This window comes from Diadema antillarum, unplaced genomic scaffold, assembly GCF_040938485.1.
Source record: "Diadema antillarum isolate AM-2024a unplaced genomic scaffold, OU_Dant_1.0 seq00001879_RagTag, whole genome shotgun sequence".
Classification (NCBI taxonomy): Eukaryota; Metazoa; Echinodermata; class Echinoidea; order Diadematoida; family Diadematidae; genus Diadema; species Diadema antillarum.
Genome location: NW_027272547.1, coordinates 129,400 through 151,704, shown reverse-complemented (window position 1 = coordinate 151,704; position 22,305 = coordinate 129,400). Strand labels below are relative to the sequence as shown.

The 22,305-nt window shown below is 39.4% G+C and overlaps 1 protein-coding gene across 1 annotated transcript in view; it reads left to right on the top strand.

Annotated features, from left to right (window-relative positions):
* Positions 1 to 21,911, top strand: part of LOC139712950 (RAB11-binding protein RELCH homolog) — a 40,702-nt gene extending 18,791 nt beyond the window's left edge. Inside the window, exons 13-25 of the mRNA XM_071624731.1 lie at positions 667 to 877; positions 1,547 to 1,703; positions 2,735 to 2,858; positions 3,795 to 3,843; positions 4,386 to 4,578; positions 5,426 to 5,608; positions 6,457 to 6,520; positions 7,479 to 7,617; positions 8,059 to 8,175; positions 8,966 to 9,054; positions 13,167 to 13,222; positions 17,938 to 18,091; positions 21,156 to 21,911. Of these exons, the coding sequence (XP_071480832.1) occupies positions 667 to 877; positions 1,547 to 1,703; positions 2,735 to 2,858; positions 3,795 to 3,843; positions 4,386 to 4,578; positions 5,426 to 5,608; positions 6,457 to 6,520; positions 7,479 to 7,617; positions 8,059 to 8,175; positions 8,966 to 9,054; positions 13,167 to 13,222; positions 17,938 to 18,091 (1,536 nt within the window). The 3' untranslated portion in view covers positions 21,156 to 21,911. The remainder of the gene's footprint in view (positions 1 to 666; positions 878 to 1,546; positions 1,704 to 2,734; positions 2,859 to 3,794; positions 3,844 to 4,385; positions 4,579 to 5,425; positions 5,609 to 6,456; positions 6,521 to 7,478; positions 7,618 to 8,058; positions 8,176 to 8,965; positions 9,055 to 13,166; positions 13,223 to 17,937; positions 18,092 to 21,155) is intronic.
* The last annotated feature ends 394 nt before the right edge of the window (positions 21,912 to 22,305 follow it).

Genomic DNA, 22,305 nt, shown 5'->3' with positions numbered 1-22,305 from the left:
TGTTCTTTTTTGCTGACCATATGTAGATCTGATTTGATAAGAATAGATGTGAATGGATATATGCAGCCATATTGAGTGACAAACTTTATTGCTAACAGGAAAAGTAAGAGAGGAATGTAACAAACGATACTTGCTGACAGACATGCAGTGCATAGATAAAGAAATGAAAAAAGAAAGTAACAGAGTTCAGGTGTGTATGGTACAGTTTGTGAGGAAGGAGCCATGACATATGTTAATGGTAAGGACAGTGAGATAGCTCTGTCAATAGCGTGTGCCTGGCAATCAAATGGCTCAGATTTGAGCACTGGTTTAAATTTCTGTGAGTCTTTCTAAGCGATGTCAAGTGTTGCCATGACGTCCCTTCTAGTAGAAGCGAAACACTCTGTCCCTTATATATATGACATAAAGCAGAGATCCCTTGTGTGTAGAAGATCCCACTTGATTCATTCAATGCAAAGAGAAGGGTGCATATTACCCAGTGAAGAGGTCCCCAAAGTATATACAGCTGGACCCCATGAAAGACTAGCTAATGCAGCTGAATATGGGCTCTCCAGCCATCCTGGCAGAAGGAAAATAAAAAGAAACAAACAATTTACTATTTGCTATTGATCCTGCTATTTTGTTTTTCTGAAGTCACCTGGGCATTCTGTTTTCCCCCATACATAGGACTTGCAGAGACCCAAGCCAGACATACTGCAGGGAGAGCGGTTAATCCAGCACTACGCCCACACGCTGCAGTGCCTCGTCCCTGCCGTCTATGCCAACGTCCTCCAGACGGGCCCATTTCAGGATGACCTGGAGAATGGGAGGGAAGGCGGCGGCGAGGAGGAGGAGGAGGAGAGAGAGGAACAGGAGGAGGAAGAGGTTGAGCTTGAAGGTAGGATTCAGTAGTAAATGTGTTCTTTGGTGTGAGGTGTGCTTCTTATCCCTTTGTGTGTTGTGAGTGCTGATTAGTACAGAAAACCCCATAGTGTTATACACATTGTGTGAAGTCCTTGGCACAAAGAGGGTTATGGTAAGCATTCTTGAAAAAAAATAACTGACAGCCCTATCTCACGCTGTCCCCGACTTCCATATGTAGACCATGTGTATCATACAGGGCCATATGTTTGTATTGTTTTCAGGATTATTTTTGTGTTTACTTATTTTTTGTGAAAGAAGTGATTAGGCTGTTTTGACACATGATTTCCTGCCACTGATGTAGATGAGTGTATTGTGATGTGATGACACTTTCTCCAGAATTTACAAATATGACAAAACATTTGATTAGATTACCATAACGTAGATAAATGTATCGTAATGTGATGATGCTTTCTACAGAATTTACAAAAACATTTGATTAGATTACCATAAATGTTTACATACCCTGAATGAAATTATCATTTTTGTTCACATGGAGTTGCCTGCAGTTAAAGTAACTAGACTTGTGTATGTTCACACCTGTGTAGAGCCACCAATGCTTGTGGCTGTGTAAAGAAGGGAATACATCATAACGTGCAATTGTATAGTGCCAGTGATTGGATGTCGTTCTTATGATACTTTGCAGTCACCAGGTTTCCCAAGCCGCTCTGTGCTCTCCACAACGTGAGTGTTATCATGGGAGGCCAGAAGAAGCTGGTGGGACTCATGGAGGCCTTCGAGAGGTATACGAGGAGTGAGGAAACAGAAACCTGGCCCAGCTACAACTGGGTGATCACTGACTAGTGAGTATGCTACCATTCAGGTCTCTCATGGATTACTGGTTGACTGAAGTTTAGTGTGAACACAACCATATTTGTATCACTGTAGTGTAGCTACATGTTCATGTGAAATTATGGAAAGCACATCCACATCAATCTTCAGGCTGTAGCAGGATTTTTAAGGATGGAGTCATTGCAGCCTATCTACCGCTACTCGTTGACCAGCGCTTTGTGAGGAAAGGGCCGTATTAACTTCTCATTTGTGCAAAAATATGTCACAGGCACATGCAAGACCAAGTTTAGTATATTTGAATTTGCATTGCATCAACATTTGACTTTAATACTGTGCATCTGTTTTGTGTGATATTTGTGAACTGTGTAGAAAATTGTGATATGAACCTTGGTGAGATGTGAAATACACATCGAATTTCCACAAAATGATAGGCAATGATGTGAGGAATTAAAAGGACAACGACAAAAAATAGAATATATTTTGAGATGCCGAAGAGGAATTAGACATATCTCACCCCGTCTTAATACTTTGAAACAATTTTTGCCACCTTCCTCCCAATTTATATGGGCCACATTTCATTCCACATCCCTCAGAACAAGTGGAAAGAATTCACAACACTGACCTCTCAAGAGTGAAGAAACATTACCACTACACTATCAAGAGACACTACTGTTAACTCAGTGAGGATTAACTTATTTTGCTATAACACACATTTTCCATAGACACCTGCCCGAGTATTCTCGGGACTCGTCTTCAACGGTTAAGAGATGTGTATGTGTACCTTGAGGAAAGACTAGATTGAGCAGTGTAGGATAGGAGAGTGACAAAGTTATGAAAAGCATTGGATGTACTGCATTTTTTCTTTCAAAGTGGATGTGGCTTGATCCTCAGATATCCCCATGTCCATATGAAAGAATGTTGTGTGAGAGTGCTTTGGAGGAGTGTCCTGACCATCGCAATTCTCCAAGGACCTAGCCACACCCTTTTAGTGGACATTTGCAGCTAATTTATGTCTTTTCATTGCTCTTTTGTGGTTTTGCAGCATTCCAAGGTTACTAGAAGTTGTGGGCAGGTTGGACGCCGTCCATACAACCTGCGTCCGATCACTCTCCAAGCTCTTCGTCCACATATGCAAAACGTTTGGCCCTGCATTCACAGATTCAAAGGTGAGGGAGATGGGCACTGCTCACAATCACTATTAACAGGAAGGATGGTAACTTACACTCTGCAAGGAAGTCATTTGAAGGATTATATTAGTACTGTTGGTTCTGGCGCAATTACCCCCTGGACAATTACCCCGCACCCTTCCCCTGACCCTAACCCTAATCCTAATCATGTAGCCAATCCTAACCCTAACCTAAACTCTAACCCTAAACCTAACCCTAGCCCTAATCTTTACTCTTACCTTACCACTAACCAGAATTTAGCGAGGGGGGGGGGGGGGTACATTGTTCCCGGGGGATAATTGCCTGACACTGTTCTGTTTCTTCTCTGAATTTGTGTGTTGCACAGTGCATAGTTTTTGTGTTTCATTGTGGACTCTGTGTTCCAATTCTGGTAAACTGACACAATGATTAAAAAAAAAAATGAATTTTACTTTGTACTGACTGGCGCAAAACATGTGTTTAAGTCTTGCCTTGATTTATCCGTATGACAGTTCCCTGGTACACTTCAAGTTGAGGAAATGGGCCAAAGAATTCAGTCAGTTCTGAGACATGAGATCTAATTCCGTTGCCACTAGAGTAGACAAGTACATGTCTGTAGTGAAACTTTATTGTATGTAAACAAAATTGCACCACTTATACTCTCATAGAGAAGTGTAGTACTTATACATGTTTAAAGTTTTCTGTGTTGCTACTCACCAGCAAACCTGTTTTTGGCAATGTGCTGCATTTGGTCTTTGGATCATTCCTGTCTGTTATGTTTTAGTGAATAATTACTGTCGTGTATGTTTTAGTTTTGCATTAACTAGAGTGTGCTAGTGTAATCAAAATGTTTTGAAAAGATGTAGACAGGAAGACATGAACAAAGCTATAATCACAATATTAATTTTTTCTGCTATATCTTAATGATCATTTTGGTTTGAATTTCTTTCCGTGCAGGTCACACCCAAATTTCTAGCAGTACTTAACGTTCCCAAGGAGCAATACTGTAAGTATCTTGTGCTACACACATGTATTTAAAGTGGAATACATTCCTTCATGCACTCATTAAACTTTGCCTCGCCTGATTAGGATAGTTTCTTATATGCCATCCTTCGGTTGGTTGTCACGCTATAATAAAGCAAAGTAAGATTATGGTGGTTCATTTCTTTGTGTTGCCAGAATTTCATAATTGCCCCAGAAACTTGATATGTTTTAGAGCTGTATTACAGTTGTCGATGCACAATATTTGTGGAGAAAGTAGGAATAAAAACTAGCAAATATAAAATGAAAGAGCAGCATTTGTATGAAAACCCTTTTAATTTGATATTTCATGCGATCTATATGGAGTGTAGAGATTGAGGAAGTCAATGCGAGGGCTAGTCTTGTAAATATGTTGTAAAAAATATCAGTGAAATTTTCATGAAACACAAATGATGAAGATTGTATCATGGTATTTGTTGAATAAGTCATATGGTTATTGGTTAAATTTGAAAATCGTAGCAGATTCAAGAAATCCCCGATACTATTTTGCACCTTTATCCCCTGCAGACACATTAGTTCAGTCGGGGCAGAGCCCCATTGCCAAGGCAACGCTGCCTGCCTTTGTCTGCGGTGTCCTCACCAGCCATCACCGGGAGGATGACCGTCAGCAAATCAACCACTGCCTTCAGGAGGCCATCGTTATCATAGGCCAGTGTCAGGCCCCCCAGGATAGCGTCCACATGGCCTTCAATGACCTCCAGTGAGTGATGAGGAGGGGAGGGGAGAGGGAGATAGGGAAATGGGAGGGGGTGGGAGAAGGGAAAAGTAAGTGGGAAGGAGGGGTTGGGGAGAAGGGAAAGGGAAATAGGAGGGATGGGGAGATGAAAAACACGTAGGAAAAGGGGAAATGGGAAGTAGAAGGCTGGAGGGGAAAGGGAAGTAGGAAGTAGGAGGGGGAACTGGAGGGGAAAGGGTAATGGGAAGGAGGAGAGGAGAAGAGAAGGGAAGTGGGAAGGAAGAAGGGGAAAGGGAAGTGGGAAGGAGGAAGGGAGGGGAGAAGGAAAGGGAAGGAAGAAGAGAAGAGGAAAGCAGGAAGGAGGGGAGGAAATGGGGGGGGGGGGGTGAAGGAGGGAATGATGAAGTCGAGCAAAAAGGCATGGTGTGTGTTTTAAGGTATTGGCATCATTGCAAAGCATATGTTGTGGCTTAATAGATGAGACCGCAGACAATCGGACAATTGCCCCTTTAATGGGTCACTGGTTCAAGCCCCCTGACAGCAGCAGTGCTGTTGTTACTTTACCTTTGTCTTTCAGAGGGGACTTAAAGACAATGGAACTTCGGTTACTTGCTGTCGAGCATTCATCCCTACGTTAGTGCCCACATAAAAAAGGAAGCCAAACATTCAGTGGGTCAATTCAAATCAAGACAATATAAAGCACGCATGAACAGAAATGGGTACATTGCTTTGCTTTAAGAATCATGTTACTGGTAACTATGCTCACACAAATAAGGTAAGGCAAAGTTGTTGAATTTGCCTTGTTTGTAAAGCTTTTGAGGATTGTAACTCTGCATGGATGAGGCTTGTTCTTTCTATTTCCCCTGCACAGTGCCAACCCCACCTACCATGAGCTCCTGCTTGCCACCCTCTGGAGCTGTGTGGTCAACACCTCCTCCTCAGTCCGCATCCTGACGGCGCGGCTCTTTGAGCTCCTGGCCCGGGGCATCAACGAGGCCCTGGTCTCATCACGAGTGGTCCCCGCCCTCATCACACTCTCCGGGGACTCAGACATGTGAGTTGGGCGATGACCGGTGGTGGCCATGTTGATCTTTGATAGATGATGACTGTGTTGACTCTTCGGAGGTTGATGACCGTTATGACTTTATGTGAGTTGGGTGGTGACCAGTGGTGGCGATGTTTGATCTTTGATAGATGATGACTGTGTTGACGATGCATTAGTGCTGAAAGTCATGATCGCAGGAAATGTTCTTTGCTGTCAATGATGTGGATACTGAATGGACACTTGAATGTGTAAAAAAAAAAAAGAAGAAAAAAAAAGAAGTCTATGCTGCTAGCCAGAATGTCACAGTAATGATTATGATTGGTGAAGTTGATTCGAGGGACGTGATCATGATGGTGATCGTGGTGACAGTGATGATGTGAATTTGGATGGCAATGGTGATAATCGTACTTACAGTGACCATATTTTGGACATGTAATATCAGATGACGACTAGTGGCAGTCAGACTGTGGTCATTGCTAACGTTGGTAGAGCTGATGAATTAAAGAGACGTTTGTAATGATTGTGTCCATCAAGGATTTGGATGATATGTGAGTGAGGTGACCATACATGTATTGTCATATGTTTTGATGTTGTCAATAATGAATGCAGTAACTTTGACTCAGTCTTGTTGATAATGATGATAGTGGTCATGAGATGAATGAATGTTAGGGTGATGATGATGTAAAGTTATAGGTGGTAATGGTGATGGTGATGATGATGATGGTGATGATGATGATGATGATGATGATGATGATGAGCTTGCAATGAGTTATTGGAATAGCTTCAGTGACAAAAAAGACACTTTTAACATATTATATGTTTTGGTTTGTCCTGTGTTGTTTTATCATTCGTGCTAGATCTGTGAGGATAGCCACCATCCCAGCTTTCGGAACAATACTTGAAAATACCAACCAAAAAGAGGTAAAGGCACTGCAAGATGTTTAACACAATGTTATCACTATTGCAGTTTTATTGGTATTGTGCAGCAGTGAATGTAGTGAACATAGCAAAATGTAGATAAGTGTTACTGACATATGTGACCTTGTAACTGCTGGCCCGTAAATCGTCTGACACAAATGGCTTTGCAAAGAGAATAAAATATGTTTTGCGTTATAAAAGGAATGAGCTGAAAATTGAACAGGAAACGTTTCGGAAAGTAATGAACAGGAAATACCCCAAACAGGGGTTTATAATGACTTAAGGCCCTGTACAAACACTGAATGAATGAAGCGCTGACACATTACCATAATGAGATTTATTGAAGCTAAAAGACATATCTTGATTACTGTTTCCATGTTTACCATTGCATACACCTTGGTTTTGTGTTGATAGCTCTATCCTCATTGCCTGTGTGATTTGACCTGTTATAGCTGTGTTGCAGCCGTGGCACTAAATTGAAATGTTTAGACAAATATATACACTTATCCACAAAATTGTGAATAAGTGAAGTTTGCTGAAATTGGTCGGCATGTAAAATTGATATTGCAGAAGTTTTTACACTACTCAAAAAAAGTTAAGGACCACTTTTTAATGTGTGTATACAATTTTCAAACCGGGTGTTGTATTTCTAGAAATACCCGAATATGGCTGTCTTGAATCTCCTCAAACACCCTGTAACAATTTCACACATGGGTGGTTTCAGTTGTTGCATGATGTCTCTCGCATTATTGCATATCCTGAAAAGTGGGCCCATTGTGAAGTGGTACAAATGTGTACAAATGTGTACGTTTTAAAAAGTGGTCCTTAACTTTTTTTGAGTAGTATATTTCAAAAGCTGAACAACCAATCTTATAGCAAGCATGCAGAATGGAAATGAGAGAAATTCTATTCTTCTCCTACCATCATGAATTTAATCCCTCAATTCTCGCTTTCTCTCAAGACTCTGGACCGGGTCTACACTCAGTTTCAGACGTTCCTGGACGAGACATCGCACAAACAGGAGCACGCCCTCATTGTCCAGGTCATAAACACTCTTGGGAAGATCGGGCCAAACGCAGAGCCCAAATTCAGGGATGAATGTGAGTGCCACATCTGTGGAAAATTCTCCGATCCCCCCTACCTCATATGTCCTGGTTCTCATCAAAGAAGATTGAATTGAATTGAAAATGTGTAACATAGGAGGAGACATGTTTTCTTGTCTAATATAATATAGTGAGCATGTATCATTGTAATCATGGAACCTAAAATATGCAGCTGATAAACATTTCCTAGTAAATGGTACTCTACAATCTGTATTTGGCACTTAATTTTTTGATGTTCAGTGATGTACTTTGGACATGTTTAATTGAGGAATTTGGGTTGACTAGTAATGAGCAAAATGACAGGGTGAACTACATGTATCAATTATGTTAGAGATATATTTGAAATGAGAGATGTTATGGATGTGAGTTTATAAATGTGATATTTGTTGAGTAACAATTTTTTTTTTCTCTGATATTCCTGTTTTGACATTCTGACAGTTATTCTACCTCGCCTTGCTGCTATGGCGTACACCAACAGTCATTCTGCCAATGATGCCAATCGGGCTGAGGTTGCCACAGCCTTGTTTGAAGCGTACAGTGCAATATCATGCTGCTGTATCCTTTTGCTTTGTTTTGTTTTTTCTTTACTTTTGGGAGTCCAGAAATGTCAGAAATGAGGGATGTGTTCATGAGGCAGAGTAACTTGGCTGAGCATGGGGCTTTAGTATTTAGCAGATACTTCACAAATGTTGATGAGTTTGTGGTTGACTATGATTATCACAGATTTTACCCTTTCACACTGTAAACCAAACATTTCACAAGTCAGGGAACGGGAGATGAAAATCAGTGCTAAGTGTTCATGCTGCTGTTAGTTTTTATTACTTTTCGTATCGAGCACCCCCCCCCCCCCACCCCACCAAAAATATCAACTACACCTAACAAACAAAAACCCCACGAGGTCAGATTTGTAGCAAAATGCAATATTCTTATATCCATTCATTTAATGTCAAACTAGTCAGTAGTGTTGCACCACGTCTAGAGAAACAAAGAGAAAGCCTTGAAAGTGATGATTTTCAAATTAAAGTTTAAGTTGAATGTATTAAAGTGATGCAAATTTGTATTTCTCACACTTTCTGGAGAAGGTTTTGATGTAAATCACTGACTAGGGACCCCAAGTAAAGCAAAATAGTTGGATATAAGAGATGGTTTATGAATATAAAGAAAGATGAAAAGGTATAGATTCTTTAGAAGGGAGATGAGGTTAGAAAGAGTTAGGAAATAAAAGGATCCTCTTGTAGAAAAACATCAGAAGTTACATAATTGTGAATGATGAAGTGAAAAAGTATGACAAAAATCTCTGAAATGGGATACTCTTCCCTGACTTTCGAGATGCTGCCCTCTCCAGTCGTGTCAGAGGATCTGATCCGAGAGGCCATGCTCCCCGGTCTACGCTGCCTCCGAAAGGACATGGAGACTGTTCTTCCAGAGCATGAGGTATGCAAGCGTGGTAGGGCTAAAATGGGGGATTGGGAAGAGAGGTAGGAGGGCAGAGGGTAAAAATACATATTGGATAATCCTTATATGTGTTACTAGTTTGGTAGTCTAAGTTTTGAAAGTTGTTGTGCTTCCTCACACCTTTTACAATCCATTAGAAATTTGTTAGACTGTCATTAATTCCATAGCTGCACCTTACTTTCAGTCCTGATACAAACTCAAATGCAACCTTGAAAGCAGGCTTTTCGATCCATTATCTCTAGGATTTGAAAGTAGAAATTTCAGGAATCTGTAAGATTGGTCCGTTGGACAGTGACCCTTCTTGCCATCACTAAAGGGGCACAGTCTGCAGAAATTATGTAACCTCAATATTAAATGGATAATATTTTAAAGCAACCCAAGGGTGAAAATCTGAACGAAACTTGATAATCATTTGATAGATGTAATCTTTTCAAGATATTCATATATATGTGCAGAAACTTGGCGAAAATAATGAATGCCTCTCCATCATAGTTGTGGTTCTGAAAACAGAAAACTTGAGTTTTGAGGTGTGCATGTGTTTTGTTGTTTGTTTAAATATCATGTATCATACTCCAGTTCTGAATGCCAAAGTGCCCCATTCACATGTAATAGTGTCTTCAAGAAGGGATTATTGAACAGGGAGGTCTTAGCAATGATTGGTTCTAATAGTGTGAACGAACCATGTTGCTTTGTAAAGATTTAGGTAAGATGAGTGGTTATGTCAAATTCATGCTTGACCACTGTCAGCACACATCAGAGTGTAAGGCCAAACCACTGTTATGGGAGGCAATATTTTTGCAGGTTGTTGATTTGGTGAATAATAGTTGACCTGCAAAATTTGCATAGATAGAAACACAACGAAATATACTGCATATACAGTATATTTTCATTATGTGAAAGGAGCTGTTACATTAGTTTTGTTTGTTTTTTAAGAAAAAAAAAATTGTAAATGATACATATTTAAAGAAGCAATTCATTGCCATCAAAAAAATGTCATCTAGAATGGATTTCAAAAAATGAAAATTTGTGGTGTCAAAGGCGCCGAGTCTTTGAAAGCAAGCAGACACTGTTGTCGATTGAGCAGAGCCTCTAGTGCCTGAAAATGAACCCTCTCCCCCCAAACTCCTGTTTCTGTGAGAGAAAGACAGCCCCAGAGGAGACCTTTTTCAATCTCTTATGTGTGCCCATAGGATGGTGTGTTCACGTTGATCCTGGACAATGAATCCAAGTTGTACAAGGTCCTCCATCAGCCATCTTCAATCAGAGAGGTGGCGCTTCTTTTTTCCGCCTTCAGTTTTTGTCATATGTAGCAGCTTGCCCTGCTGGTATATAAGACATCGCAAGCCTCATGTCACAAAAACAAAAAGAATTGCAGCTGTTTGCATTGCATCAGTTGTTCATGCTGTTGTTCTTGTGTTCTGTGTACTGTAAAACAGGAAATTTTTGCAGTGCGGAGATTTTTTGCGCATTTTGTGCAACCAGAAGTGCGAAAATAAAAGCATGCGAATATTTTTGCATGCCATATGTTTCAGTAATAAATGCCCTGATTGCACGAAATTAAGAACACACAAAATTCATCTTACCTAGCTGAGTGTGAAAAAAATGCTCATGCTTTTACGGGATATACAGCAAAGTGAAGAAAGTCGTGAAGTTGAAATGAAACAGATATTATTATCAACATATTTCTGTTTAATTCTTATCCTAAAAAGGTGTTTCCCACCTGATCATAACACACCACATGAAAATATTGTGTGTCTAATCACACTTAGGAGACTCACGAGTGGGAAGAAGAATAGAAAAAAAATATATTGTGGTTAACCTGTCTTCAACATAAAAGGAATACAATATACTGTAGAAAAGAACATTTGTGCTGATGTCGGAAGCAGTTTGATTCATTAATGATGTCCCGCTTGAAATGTTACTGTGCATCATGCATTCATTGTTTGGAATTATTTTTGAAGCTCTGTGTATCATGGCCATGATTTGGTGTGCCATGGCTTCATTGCAATCATTGTCTGGGAAAAAGCTCTAGATTTGCATTGTTCATGTTGAAAATATGTACTACAGCACATACACAGTGGCATCTTTCATTTCTCCATGTTTTCACAGCCCCAAAAAAACCAAAAAAAAAACAAAAAAAAACCCACCAAAGAAACCCCCATGAAATATATAGGAGTGATAAAAAGTGCATTTCGTGTCATTGTCCATTCCTTGAAATTGTGGATACCATTAATGATCACCTTTTTGTTGCCTGCTTTCATATCGTGTTTGCAACACCGGAAGATTGCAATTCATGCAACCACCTCATCAATGCCCCAGTCCAGTTTGAGATAGAGTTGTTGTGAAGACTGTGACATCAGCTCACCATTGGTTGAAACTCCACCTACAATGTTTCCAAGAGCTCTGTGTCGCGTTGAAGTCTGCCATGCTAAATTTTGCTGCATTGCTAGCCTCGATCATTTTCAGTCTGTCATTGTGTCAAGTGGAATAGCAAATTAATTCAAGAGTCCATTGCCATATGATGAGCTTTAGTCAACAAACACACACATATCACAAAGACAATGGAGAGGTAACAAAAGAAACTATAGATACCATGTAAACAAAGGTCTCTTGATAAGCCATGGTTTTGATAACAATCAGTTGTAAACATTAGAAGATGAGTTTCATAGCTTCACTCTCATAAAGTCTTCATTCATGCAATGGGATTTTTACAGGTTGTCTGCTAACGTTGTATCTATGTAGTGACAGTTTTACTCAGTCAGAAAGCAAAAATATAAATGGAGCGAATCTAGATGAAATACAGCAGTGAAATAGGAATTTATGAAAGATAAAACTCTCAATTTATATTGGTCATATGGTCTTTGCAGGGTCATGTTTTTGTTTTGTTCCTGTTAATCTGTAAAAAGAAGGATGTACTCGTAGCTTCCACAGTTGAAGTGGAATAAATCATTTCTGGTTTGATTTATGTTGTATTTCGTATGTACATACCAGTGTACTTCAGGTAACGACGATGAGTTTGTTCTGTGGAACCCCATTATGATATCATTTTGTTATTTTCTAAACTGTAGGGATAGTGAAGAAATGTGATCTATTTGTCGACTAGCATCTGTCAACATATTACTCTACCCTAATCAGAATATCAAATCTCTGTCAAAAATATCCCTGTTCCATAAAAGCATGTGAAAGTGTCAAATTCCCCCTGGCCGCCACCTTCTTTGATTTTGCCACAGAATTTCTATCATTCTGTTTATGTGATATTACTCTCTGTATGGGAGTCAACTTTTGAGCAACAAGTTTGTATTTCTCTTTAAGGAGAAACGGACTACTAATTAGACTCCTAGATATCTGTCATAAGCCAGAGAGTGTGACAGTCCTGTGAAAAAAACAACATAAAAAAAAAACACAAAATGTTTTTGTTTTTGTTGGTGTAGGGTTTTTTTTAGCAGCATTTTAATGAAAGTTTATGGCTATCCCTGCTTCATATATTTACATGTACAGTTCGACCTCGATTATCTGGCCTCCTTTTATCCGGAAATCTCTATTATCTGGACGCGTTCACGCAGTGAAGGACTTTTTTTTTCATCCAAAAATTGAGAAAAAACAGTGACTTTAACATCTTTTCATGGATCTATTTCACTAATTTCATAAGATGTGCATGATAGGTTTCTCAATATCTAATGAGGTAAAACATGTATGATTTTCACATAAAGATATACTTTATTTTTCAATTGTGTGAAGAAGGGACTACAATTTTGCGTAGGCTAGCGTAGATTACACCACCATTGCGGGGTATGCTACCTGCCTAGCTGCCAGTGCACTGGGACGGCAGCTTGGACGGCAGCTATATACATTGACATTGTGTCTCCCATATCCGGCCAATTCGCTTATCCGGATGAGCGCCGGTCCCGACATGGCCGGATAATCGAGGTTGAACTGTAGGTGGTTCTTTTCATGAGCTCTCTGGCAAACACTGTATTATCCCTTTAAATCATTCCAGTGTATCTTTTATTACCTCCACCCATTGCTATCAAGATGAAGATGTAGAATTAAAGCTACATTCATTTTCTTTTTCTCACTGTCTTGATATGCAGGGAGTGGTTTCGTCCATGATCAAAGACTTTGAATCCAAGATTCAAGGCAAAGAGAGGTAAGTAGATAGCATCTGTGGCACAACTCATCTCTTGATAGCAGTCACCTGGACGTAATGATCACTACATGGAGTGTTTCACCGAAAAATGTCCCCACAGGGAGGGCTACCTATGCATACACATGTGCATATCTGATCATGAGATAAAGCGAGCAGTATGACAATGTCGTTTCAAGACTTGATTATATACAATGACACCTGGCTGCCTGTGAAGATTGAAACGTCTGGGAATAGTGTAAGAGACCTGATGCAAACTGTACCTAACTGAAGTACTCGGGTGTGTATGCCATCAGATAAGAGTAGTTATTCACACATACATTGTGAGAAAGTCTGCTGTACAGTGTCTGTTAGTGATGGGCTCCCTGTATTGTATTCTGTAGATGTTGACTGCTGTGATTATGATGTCTGTTTGTGTTGGAACCACTAGACTAATATACAAATAGCCACCCTGTATACGCCAAATCCTGTGTGTTTTTACACCACAGAGACTGTCGTGAGTGTTTGCAGTGACGTCTCCCGTGTGTGTAGATTAGTTCATATTATAACGTAGTGTATCGTCTTCGAATGTGTCCATTGATATCGGGTACTGTCGAGGTACAATGTATGTTGTGGTTGCAAGGAAAGACATGACTTTAGGCTGTTAACACATCATAGTTTGAGCTGCTAATGGCAAGTATCAATTTTATGATTTAGTAGGTGTTGGGAAAATGCCACTTTGGATATAGCAGCCCATCTGAGAACAAAATGGACTTTGAAATGAAATTAATGAATGCCAATCACAGTTGGTTGTAGACTTTTCTGTTAACTTGAGGGCACACCAAGCTTGATTGTCTGAGAAAATCAAAAGTACAGTCAAACTCGGATACCTCGAATTCGTCGGGACTGAAGAAAATGGTTCGACGTACGCGAATTTCGAGGTACGCGTACGTCGAATTTTCTTCGACTTATCCGATGTTTATCGATGTTCGACGTTTATCGATGTTCAACATGGTGTCTGTTATTGTGCCTACTGATTGTTTGCATACTTGTCAATTTGAATTGAATCAACTTTTTAATATGAATGAATTGAGTGAAAATCGGAAATGAAATCAAAATTTCAGTAATAAAGATTTTGGTGGCCCGATCGCGCCACCAAAAAAAAAAGAAAAAAAGTCGGATGTTTGCCTTTACTTTTGAAAATGAACAGCGGTAACAATCGGCTACGCAAGATGCTAAAATAAATGTCAGAGGTTTGCGTTTAATTGTGGAAATGAATGACGGTAATATTCGACTCGGTATGATACTAAAATAAATGTCGGATGTTTGCTCATACTTTCGGAAATGAATAACGATAAGACTCAGCTCCGTATGGTGCTAAAACTAATGTTAGATATTTGATTTTGCGTTCGGAAATGAATAAGGATAACATTCGGCTCCGGAAGACGCTGAAATAAATGTCGAATTTTTGCTACGACGTTCGGAAATGAAAAACAATAATATTCAACTCCGTACGATGGTTAAATAAATGTTGGATGTTTCCTTATACTTTCGAAAGTAAATAACAATCGCATTCGGCTCCGGAAGATGCTAAAATAGATGTCAGATGATCGTTTTTATGTTCGGAAGAAAATAGAAGTAATATTCTGCTCCATCATGTCCATATGATGCTAAAATAACTGTCTGATATTGCTTTTAAATTTCGAAATGAATAACAGTAACATTCAGCTGCGTTTAATGGTAAAATTAATGTTTGATGTTTGCTTTGACGTACGGAAAAGAGTAACAACAATATTCAACTCCTGACAATGATGAAATAAATGCTGGATGTTTGCTTTTACGTTCGAAAGTAAATTGCAATAACATTTAGCTCCGGAAGATGCTAAAATAAATGTCGAATGTTTGCTTTGATGTTCTGAAGTGAATAACAATAATATTCAACTCCGTACGCTGATAAAATAAATGCCGGATGTGTGCTTTTACGTTCGAAAGTAAATGTCAATAGCATTCAGCTCCGGAAGATGCTAAAATACATGTCGAATGATTGCTTTTACGTTTGGCATGTTTGGAAGTGAACAGCAGTAACATTCTGCCCCGTACGATGATAAAAAAATATTGGATATTTGCTACGGTACATTTCGAAATAAACATCAGTAACATTCAGCTATACGTTTCATGGTCCAAAATGTCTGATGTCTGCCTTGACGTTCAAAAATGAAAAACAGTAACATTCGGCTCCGTTCGATAATGAAATAAATGTCGGATGTTTGAAATGAATAACGGTAATATTCAGTTCCGTACAATGCAAAAATAAATAACAGATTGTTGCTTTAACATTTGGAAATGATTAATGGTATTAATCCGCTCAGTTAGATGCTAAAACAAATAGCGGATGTTTGCTTTCACGTTTGGAAATGGATTAGGATAGTATTCAGCTCCGTAAGATTCTAAAATGAATGTCGGTTGTTTGCTTTTACATTTAAAAATGAATAACGGTAACTTTCGGCTTTTTACAATGCTAAAGCAAATGTCAGCAAATGCTCCCATTTTCTCATTTCAAACGTTAGTTTTGACCTCAATATATGGGCATCAATTTTTATAATAATCTCTACGCCTATTTGTCAAATCTTTAAACACAGAGTAAGATGATTGAATTTTCTATTCATTTGTTTTAGACATGGGCATCTGTATCATTTCAATAATGCTTAATATTAATTTGTCTATGTTTAGTAGGACCGATTTAGTTTTTCTAATGTTTTTCCTGATTTTTTTTTTTTTTTTGGTCACCAGATTTTACTTTCGACACCAGAAAATAAAAATCAATGATATTGGTGGCCCGATAAAACTTAGTGCGGAGCTCTGTGTATTCTATTCTTCATTGTGATCGGCCTATACTTCCAGATTTTCATAATCGCATTGCTGGAAAAAAAAAAGTTTCAGTGCTTGCGTTCTCGGGGAAGTAAACTTCGTGAAAGGCAAAAAAAAAAATAGTTTTAAAAAAGGCACTACGAGGGAGATTGATGGGTTGACGGTGGAGCGTGATTAATGGCAAAGATATAACTGTCAATGTAAGCAGGAGCGCCCCGACGGTTGAGAAATCTACGCGCACGGTATGACTGTCTGGATCAAAAATCAAAATACAGTGGTTAAAGAAAAGCAAATGATGGGGCAGCGCGTAGTGCTATCGTGAAGCACTCCATTGGCACGGGTGCTATGTGCATACCATGTACGTGTGCTGGTAGGTGTTGGGGATTTTCCTTACCATCAGCTGTGTATCGGGTATTTCTTCTTGGGCGCGCGATTGTTCTGGGCTCAGAATATTTACAATCGAGTGTGAAAACATTTGTGACATGTCTTCGCCGTCCACGCGCGCTTAATCGGAGATGCTGAGTGATGTTTGCAATTTCGATTCGAGCAACATGCTGGGAAAAACAATAAGTTAATTAAGATCGGGACATTAGATTTCCCTTCGAGGTAACCGAACTTCGAGTTATCTTTTTCGAGCTACGCGAATTTTAATACACGGAAACTCCATAGGAACAATCGGGACTTTCATTTTGCCCCCGAGGTAAGTGATATTCGGCTTATCCGACGTCGAGGTATCCGAGTTTGACTGTAGTTGATTGCAAGTTTGCAATAGTCATGTGTGGTATTCGTCCTACATGTATGTTTCATGATGAAGTAACGAGAGTGAGCTAGCAGCTGAACATTTCTTGAAATTGAGAAATGGTGGTAGGAACCAAGAAGTCATGTCTGACTTTGCAATTCATGAAGAGGGTTGTCTAATCCACTAATCTATTTCTTCCATTCTCTTGTTTGTTCTCCTCTGCCTCTCTTTCCCTCCAAACACCTTACCTTGTCCATTGCCTCCATTTGTCCGTGTAAATCCCCTACACCACATCACTTTGAAACCCACATTTGAGCTTGGTCTTCACCAAATTTTTTCATTTTCCAATCACCATATTTGTCTTTGCTTCCTTCTTCTGTTCTTTGTTTCATTTGACATGTGTCTCTTTATCTCATTGTTTCTTTGCTCTTTCTTTCTTCTGTATTTTTTCTTTGTGATATCTCTCCCTTCCTCAATGTATCTATCCACATCTCTTTCAATCATTATGTCCATATGCTTCTTTTTGTCTGTCTGCCTCTGTGTCTGTCCATCTGTCTATCAATCTGTCATGGTGGATATATATATGATTTAAATAATTCTATGCAAATTTTGTGAATTGTCTTGAATTTCATGTTCATTGTATTGTATTATGTCTCTCATATTTGTACACATTTAAATCATTATTTGTGATCACTGATTCCTTTCCACTGTGTTCCTCGTGCCTCATTATACATGTAATTTATTTTTTTAATAATCCTTGGGCACTTTGGGTCTACAAACAATCTCACTTTACCCAATTCAATTCCTGGTGTCTGTGACATTGTTTTCTGTCATCATGAAAATTATTCCAATCATTTTGTCGTTTTCTTTGAAACGAAACAAATGGAAAACACCAATTGCCCCTTTAATGGACCGTACCACCCACCCCATCCGCCTCATCCTCCACCCCCATTCCCACTCCCCATCCTCCCCCTTCTAAATGGCCCTTGCTCCATACAAATGGAAAACACCAATCGCTCCTTTAATGGACCCCAACACCCATCCACCTCTTGTTCCACCCCCCCCCCCCCCCATTTCCCCTCCCCCAATCCCCCATCCCCCTTCTAAATGGTCCTGGCTGCGTGTCTACCAGGACCGGCTCCTTCAACAGCATGGCGCAAAACATCCAGGGCCATGTGGCGCACCTCGGCGAGGACGCCCGCAAGTCCATCGCCAACAAGTTTGGCGCCCAGAAGACGAAGATGGGCAACGTCTTCGCCCGCAAGAAAAAGACCTCAACAGAATGAGTGAGGGAGCACTCCGTATCCTGCATGCTGAGAATTTGCCACTTTTAGTAATAGGAAAAAGAAAAAAAGAAAGCAAATATGTAAAACAGAACCATTTGAAACTTGGCCAGTTTGCACTTTGTAGTGTAGAAAATTTGCGCATAAGCATTAGATACGTGTCAACCGTAAAATTCAGCAAACAGGAAGATATGGGAGAAAATGACGCAAACATAGGAGTTATGCCCATCTCCAATACATCACTATCAGCAGGTGTTGACAAAAATTGGAACGCAATGTTGAATGAAGCTTCTTCTTTCCAAAGAAATAGGAAGGTTCATATTAAAGTGGGAACAATTTGCAGGTGTTGTATTATGAAATTTTGGCATCTTGTTGTTTCATAATTAGTTGTCTTCTGAAAGTCATTCATCCAAGTCAGAATCACTGATAATGGTTCGTCACGGAAAAAAAAAACCTGTAAAAATGAAAGATATTGAGTAAGTTTTGTAACAAAATTTCATCCTTTTTGTGGAAATGAAGTGTGATGACTCTAGGCGAGAAAGAAGTAAGGATTGACAAAAAGATTGTCATGTACAGTACAGGGATGATTTTACTTGTGGTAATAGATACTAAGCTCAAATATCAACTTACAATTCAGTCACTTCTCATTTCAAATTTATATCAAGCACATTGAAGGTGTGTGCAGTTCAAATGTGCATTTTTTTCTTAAGAATTGTTCTTTTTTGCTTTGATTTTTTTAATTTCTTATTGGGGTGGGGGGATGGGAGTTAAAAACCTATGTCTTAATTCCGTCATTCATTGACCAGTACAATTTAGTAGACTGATGGCAGTGCACGATGCATGTTAAAGCAGGGCTGCACACTAACCCATTTTTTTTTTACTAGTCCGACCTGTCTGTCGGAACAGTAGGTACGCAGTTTTTTCACTTTTTACTGGTCCATTCCCGCAAAAGTTACTGGTTCGACAGTGAATTTTACTGGTCAGGGAGTGTTGGACCAGTGCCAGTGTGCAGCGTTGGTTAAAGCATTCTAGCTTGTGCATGGCAGAAATGGCTTTGCATTTTTTGTTTCTTGCCTGGCATTGTTAGACAAGCATGCATGTTTATTAAGCTCTCTGTCTGCTAACCTTTGTGTTTGTCTGTTTTTACCTAGTCTGTCTAATGATATCAGATATACACAAACAAACAGATGTGGTCATGCATGAATTCAAACTAGTTGGTGAAATTCTGCCTCTCGTAAAATGAATGATGATTGACGGAGTGTATATATGCGTACTATTTTGACACCAAATTGTGCCATACATCGTTTGCATGTTGAGCCTACTTGTTTAAAAAAAAATGCCTTCTTTTCATGAAAGAAATTAATTCATTAAGTGTTAGTGCACTTCATTGCAAGAGTATGACCAGTACCAATCAGTGGTTCCAGTTTCTTCGAGAGAGCCGTGTGTGGCAATTTGTTTTCCCCCCAGTGTACCAATTACCTGATTGTATAGATCAATTCGGTTCACTTTATTTTCACTCCATTTTCTTTGTAAAGACTAATAAAGTCAAATAATGTATAATAACATGAACAACTACAAAGGAATGATAAGAATGTACTATCTGTGTGGGAATGCGAGAGTAGATAAAAATATAGTGTGACAAGTTTGAAATGAAACTAGGACCCTGTAAACACAATCTGTGGGCTTGTGTAGGCAGTCCTGCTGAAAGCTTTTAATAATGGATGTATCATTAATTAAAGAGGACATTAGCTTATTTATCCATAAATAAAAGTACATTGTGAATGAAAGTGAAATTAAATCAGAAACAAGATGGGTTGCCCACATTAACCCGACACAAGAGTTGAAAGGAAAGCATTCATTTTGTTCTTCACTCTAATTAAAAATCTATTTTTGTGTGTGTTATATGCTATTTATAAAAGTGTCCTTTGAAAGTGTTGTTGCGTTTTAACAGTGATAGAATTTGCTGCAGGAATAGAATTCCAAACCATAGGGGCAATAGTTTTGAATGAGAAAGAAAAAAAAATTGTTTTTTCCACAATCATCAGATGATTGATTGATATTATAGTACTAGATTCCTGCTGGTTCTGCCCTCTCCAACGCATGAGAAAGTATGATATACTAGCAATGTACAGTTTCATTAACTAGTAACCCCTTGCAAAGGCCCCTTGTACCCTGTGGTGTTGATGTTTGGTGAAACGAAATGCACGCTCTTAATTACATAATTCAATAGTATAATGTATATCCTTTGCTGTGATTTTGTGATGAGGCTAACAATGATAGATTTAGTGAATAACCTACTAACCCCCTAAATATTCATTCATTTTCTAAGATGTCGCTACCTTTGCCTATTAACTGTTAATTCAGAATAGTTCAGTATGTCCATCTACTGATGAATCTATCTGTGTTATTACAGGTACATTGTTCATCTCAATGTGCAATACATTTGATGCATAGTCTCTAGAAAAACAACAGCTCCCATATTTATCCATTTCAAAGCTATTCTGGATATACCACTAAATCAGGGCTCGACACTAACGGTGGCCCGGTGGCCCAGGACCACCAAAAACGCACGTCAGGCCACCAAAATTTCAGAAATTAACAATTTGGTGGCTGATCGGGCCACCAAAAAAGGTCGGATGTTTGCCTTTGGGCCACCAATAATAAAAGTTAGTGTGGAGCCCTGACTAAATGCACTAAAAACACACATTTACTTCTACTTATAAAAAAAGAAGAAGATTTTCCTACAAGTAGATTAAATCATACATTGTAGATGTCCAGAATCAGTAGCTCTTTTAGATACTAACACTGAAACAGGCAGATGTGTGGCTTGATGTGGTTAGAACATATGCCGATATTCACTGCAGGTGCATGTATGCAGTCACACGCACATACTAACTAGCACTTGCTCGCAGAAGCTTTCCATAGAAGTCAAACTCACCTAATCAAGCTCAAACTCATCATCCCCCACACCCCTCCTACCACTTCTCCCTGCCCCCCTGCTGTCCCTTACCCTTGCTTACCCTTCACCCAGGTCCTTTTCTCTCTCTCACACATCATACACACACAGCTCGTCTGCTGCCAGCACCAACCCGTTCTACCAGCCCTACATGGCCCACCCCAGCCCCCAGGGTAGCCCAGCTGGTGGCGGCAAGGGAGCTCCTCAGCAGAGATCGGCGATCAGCAGCGTCTTCTACTGGCGGAAATGAATCCGGGACCCCCTGTTGCCAATTTGAGGGACGCCATCAGTTCTCGCAAAGCGGATCATCAGCAGTCCTTGTTCTCGTAGGGATAATCCCTGAATAAGTGATTGATCAACCAGATGAATTAGGTTGCATTCCTATGTTGTTTTTAATTTCGACTTGGGGAGAATTTTATCTCCCATGAGAAAGTATTGCAGTTCAGGATGAAACTTTTTTTTTGATTCATGATATATTTTCTCAAAGGTTGTGTGGGTGCAGTGCAATGAGATTCCCAACTATCCAGACTGATCTTGGTGTAGTACTCAGTAGTCCCACGCAATCACATATCTTTCAGATCATCATTTGGAAGGAGTTGTCCTAAGCGAACTCCTACACAAATGTCCATTCGACATTAATGCATGGAATCATGAAGTCGACGCGCACGACTGACGTCGGAGTACAGAGTCGAAACCCTCAGCAGTTATGCAGTAATGTGGTCAGAAATAATGCATTTAAACTCAGTGTAAATAAACAAATTAATTTTAATCAGAAAAATGTGGACAATTTTGTTAGGTACTACTTTGAAGTGAAAGAGTAGAATTGTGTCTCTGACAGATTTCGATTAAAAGTTGACTTGTGCTTGTGCAGGGAATGACAAACACACAAACCGTCAAACACAAACGCACACACAAATACAGATTACAGACTCTATCTTGGCTTTGCGTAGTAGAGTGTTACCCTGGCATCCATACTTCTCACTTTTGTATCAAGCCTACTAAGACTTGAATTTTGTGTGAACAAAAAGACACAACTAAATAGACAATGGCCACTAGCACTGCCAGAATGATAAAAAAGTCTCTGAAGCATTGTATTTTTAATTATTCCAGTGGATTTCTTGAACTCACACAAAAAGAGTCTGTCAATGGCATTCATCTGCTAAAGGCTCTCCTTCCATGTATTCAAGTATTGGTGCAGGAAAAAAGAGAAGATGTCCACATTTTGATATGTATCAGGTATTCAATCATTTACATTGCAAGG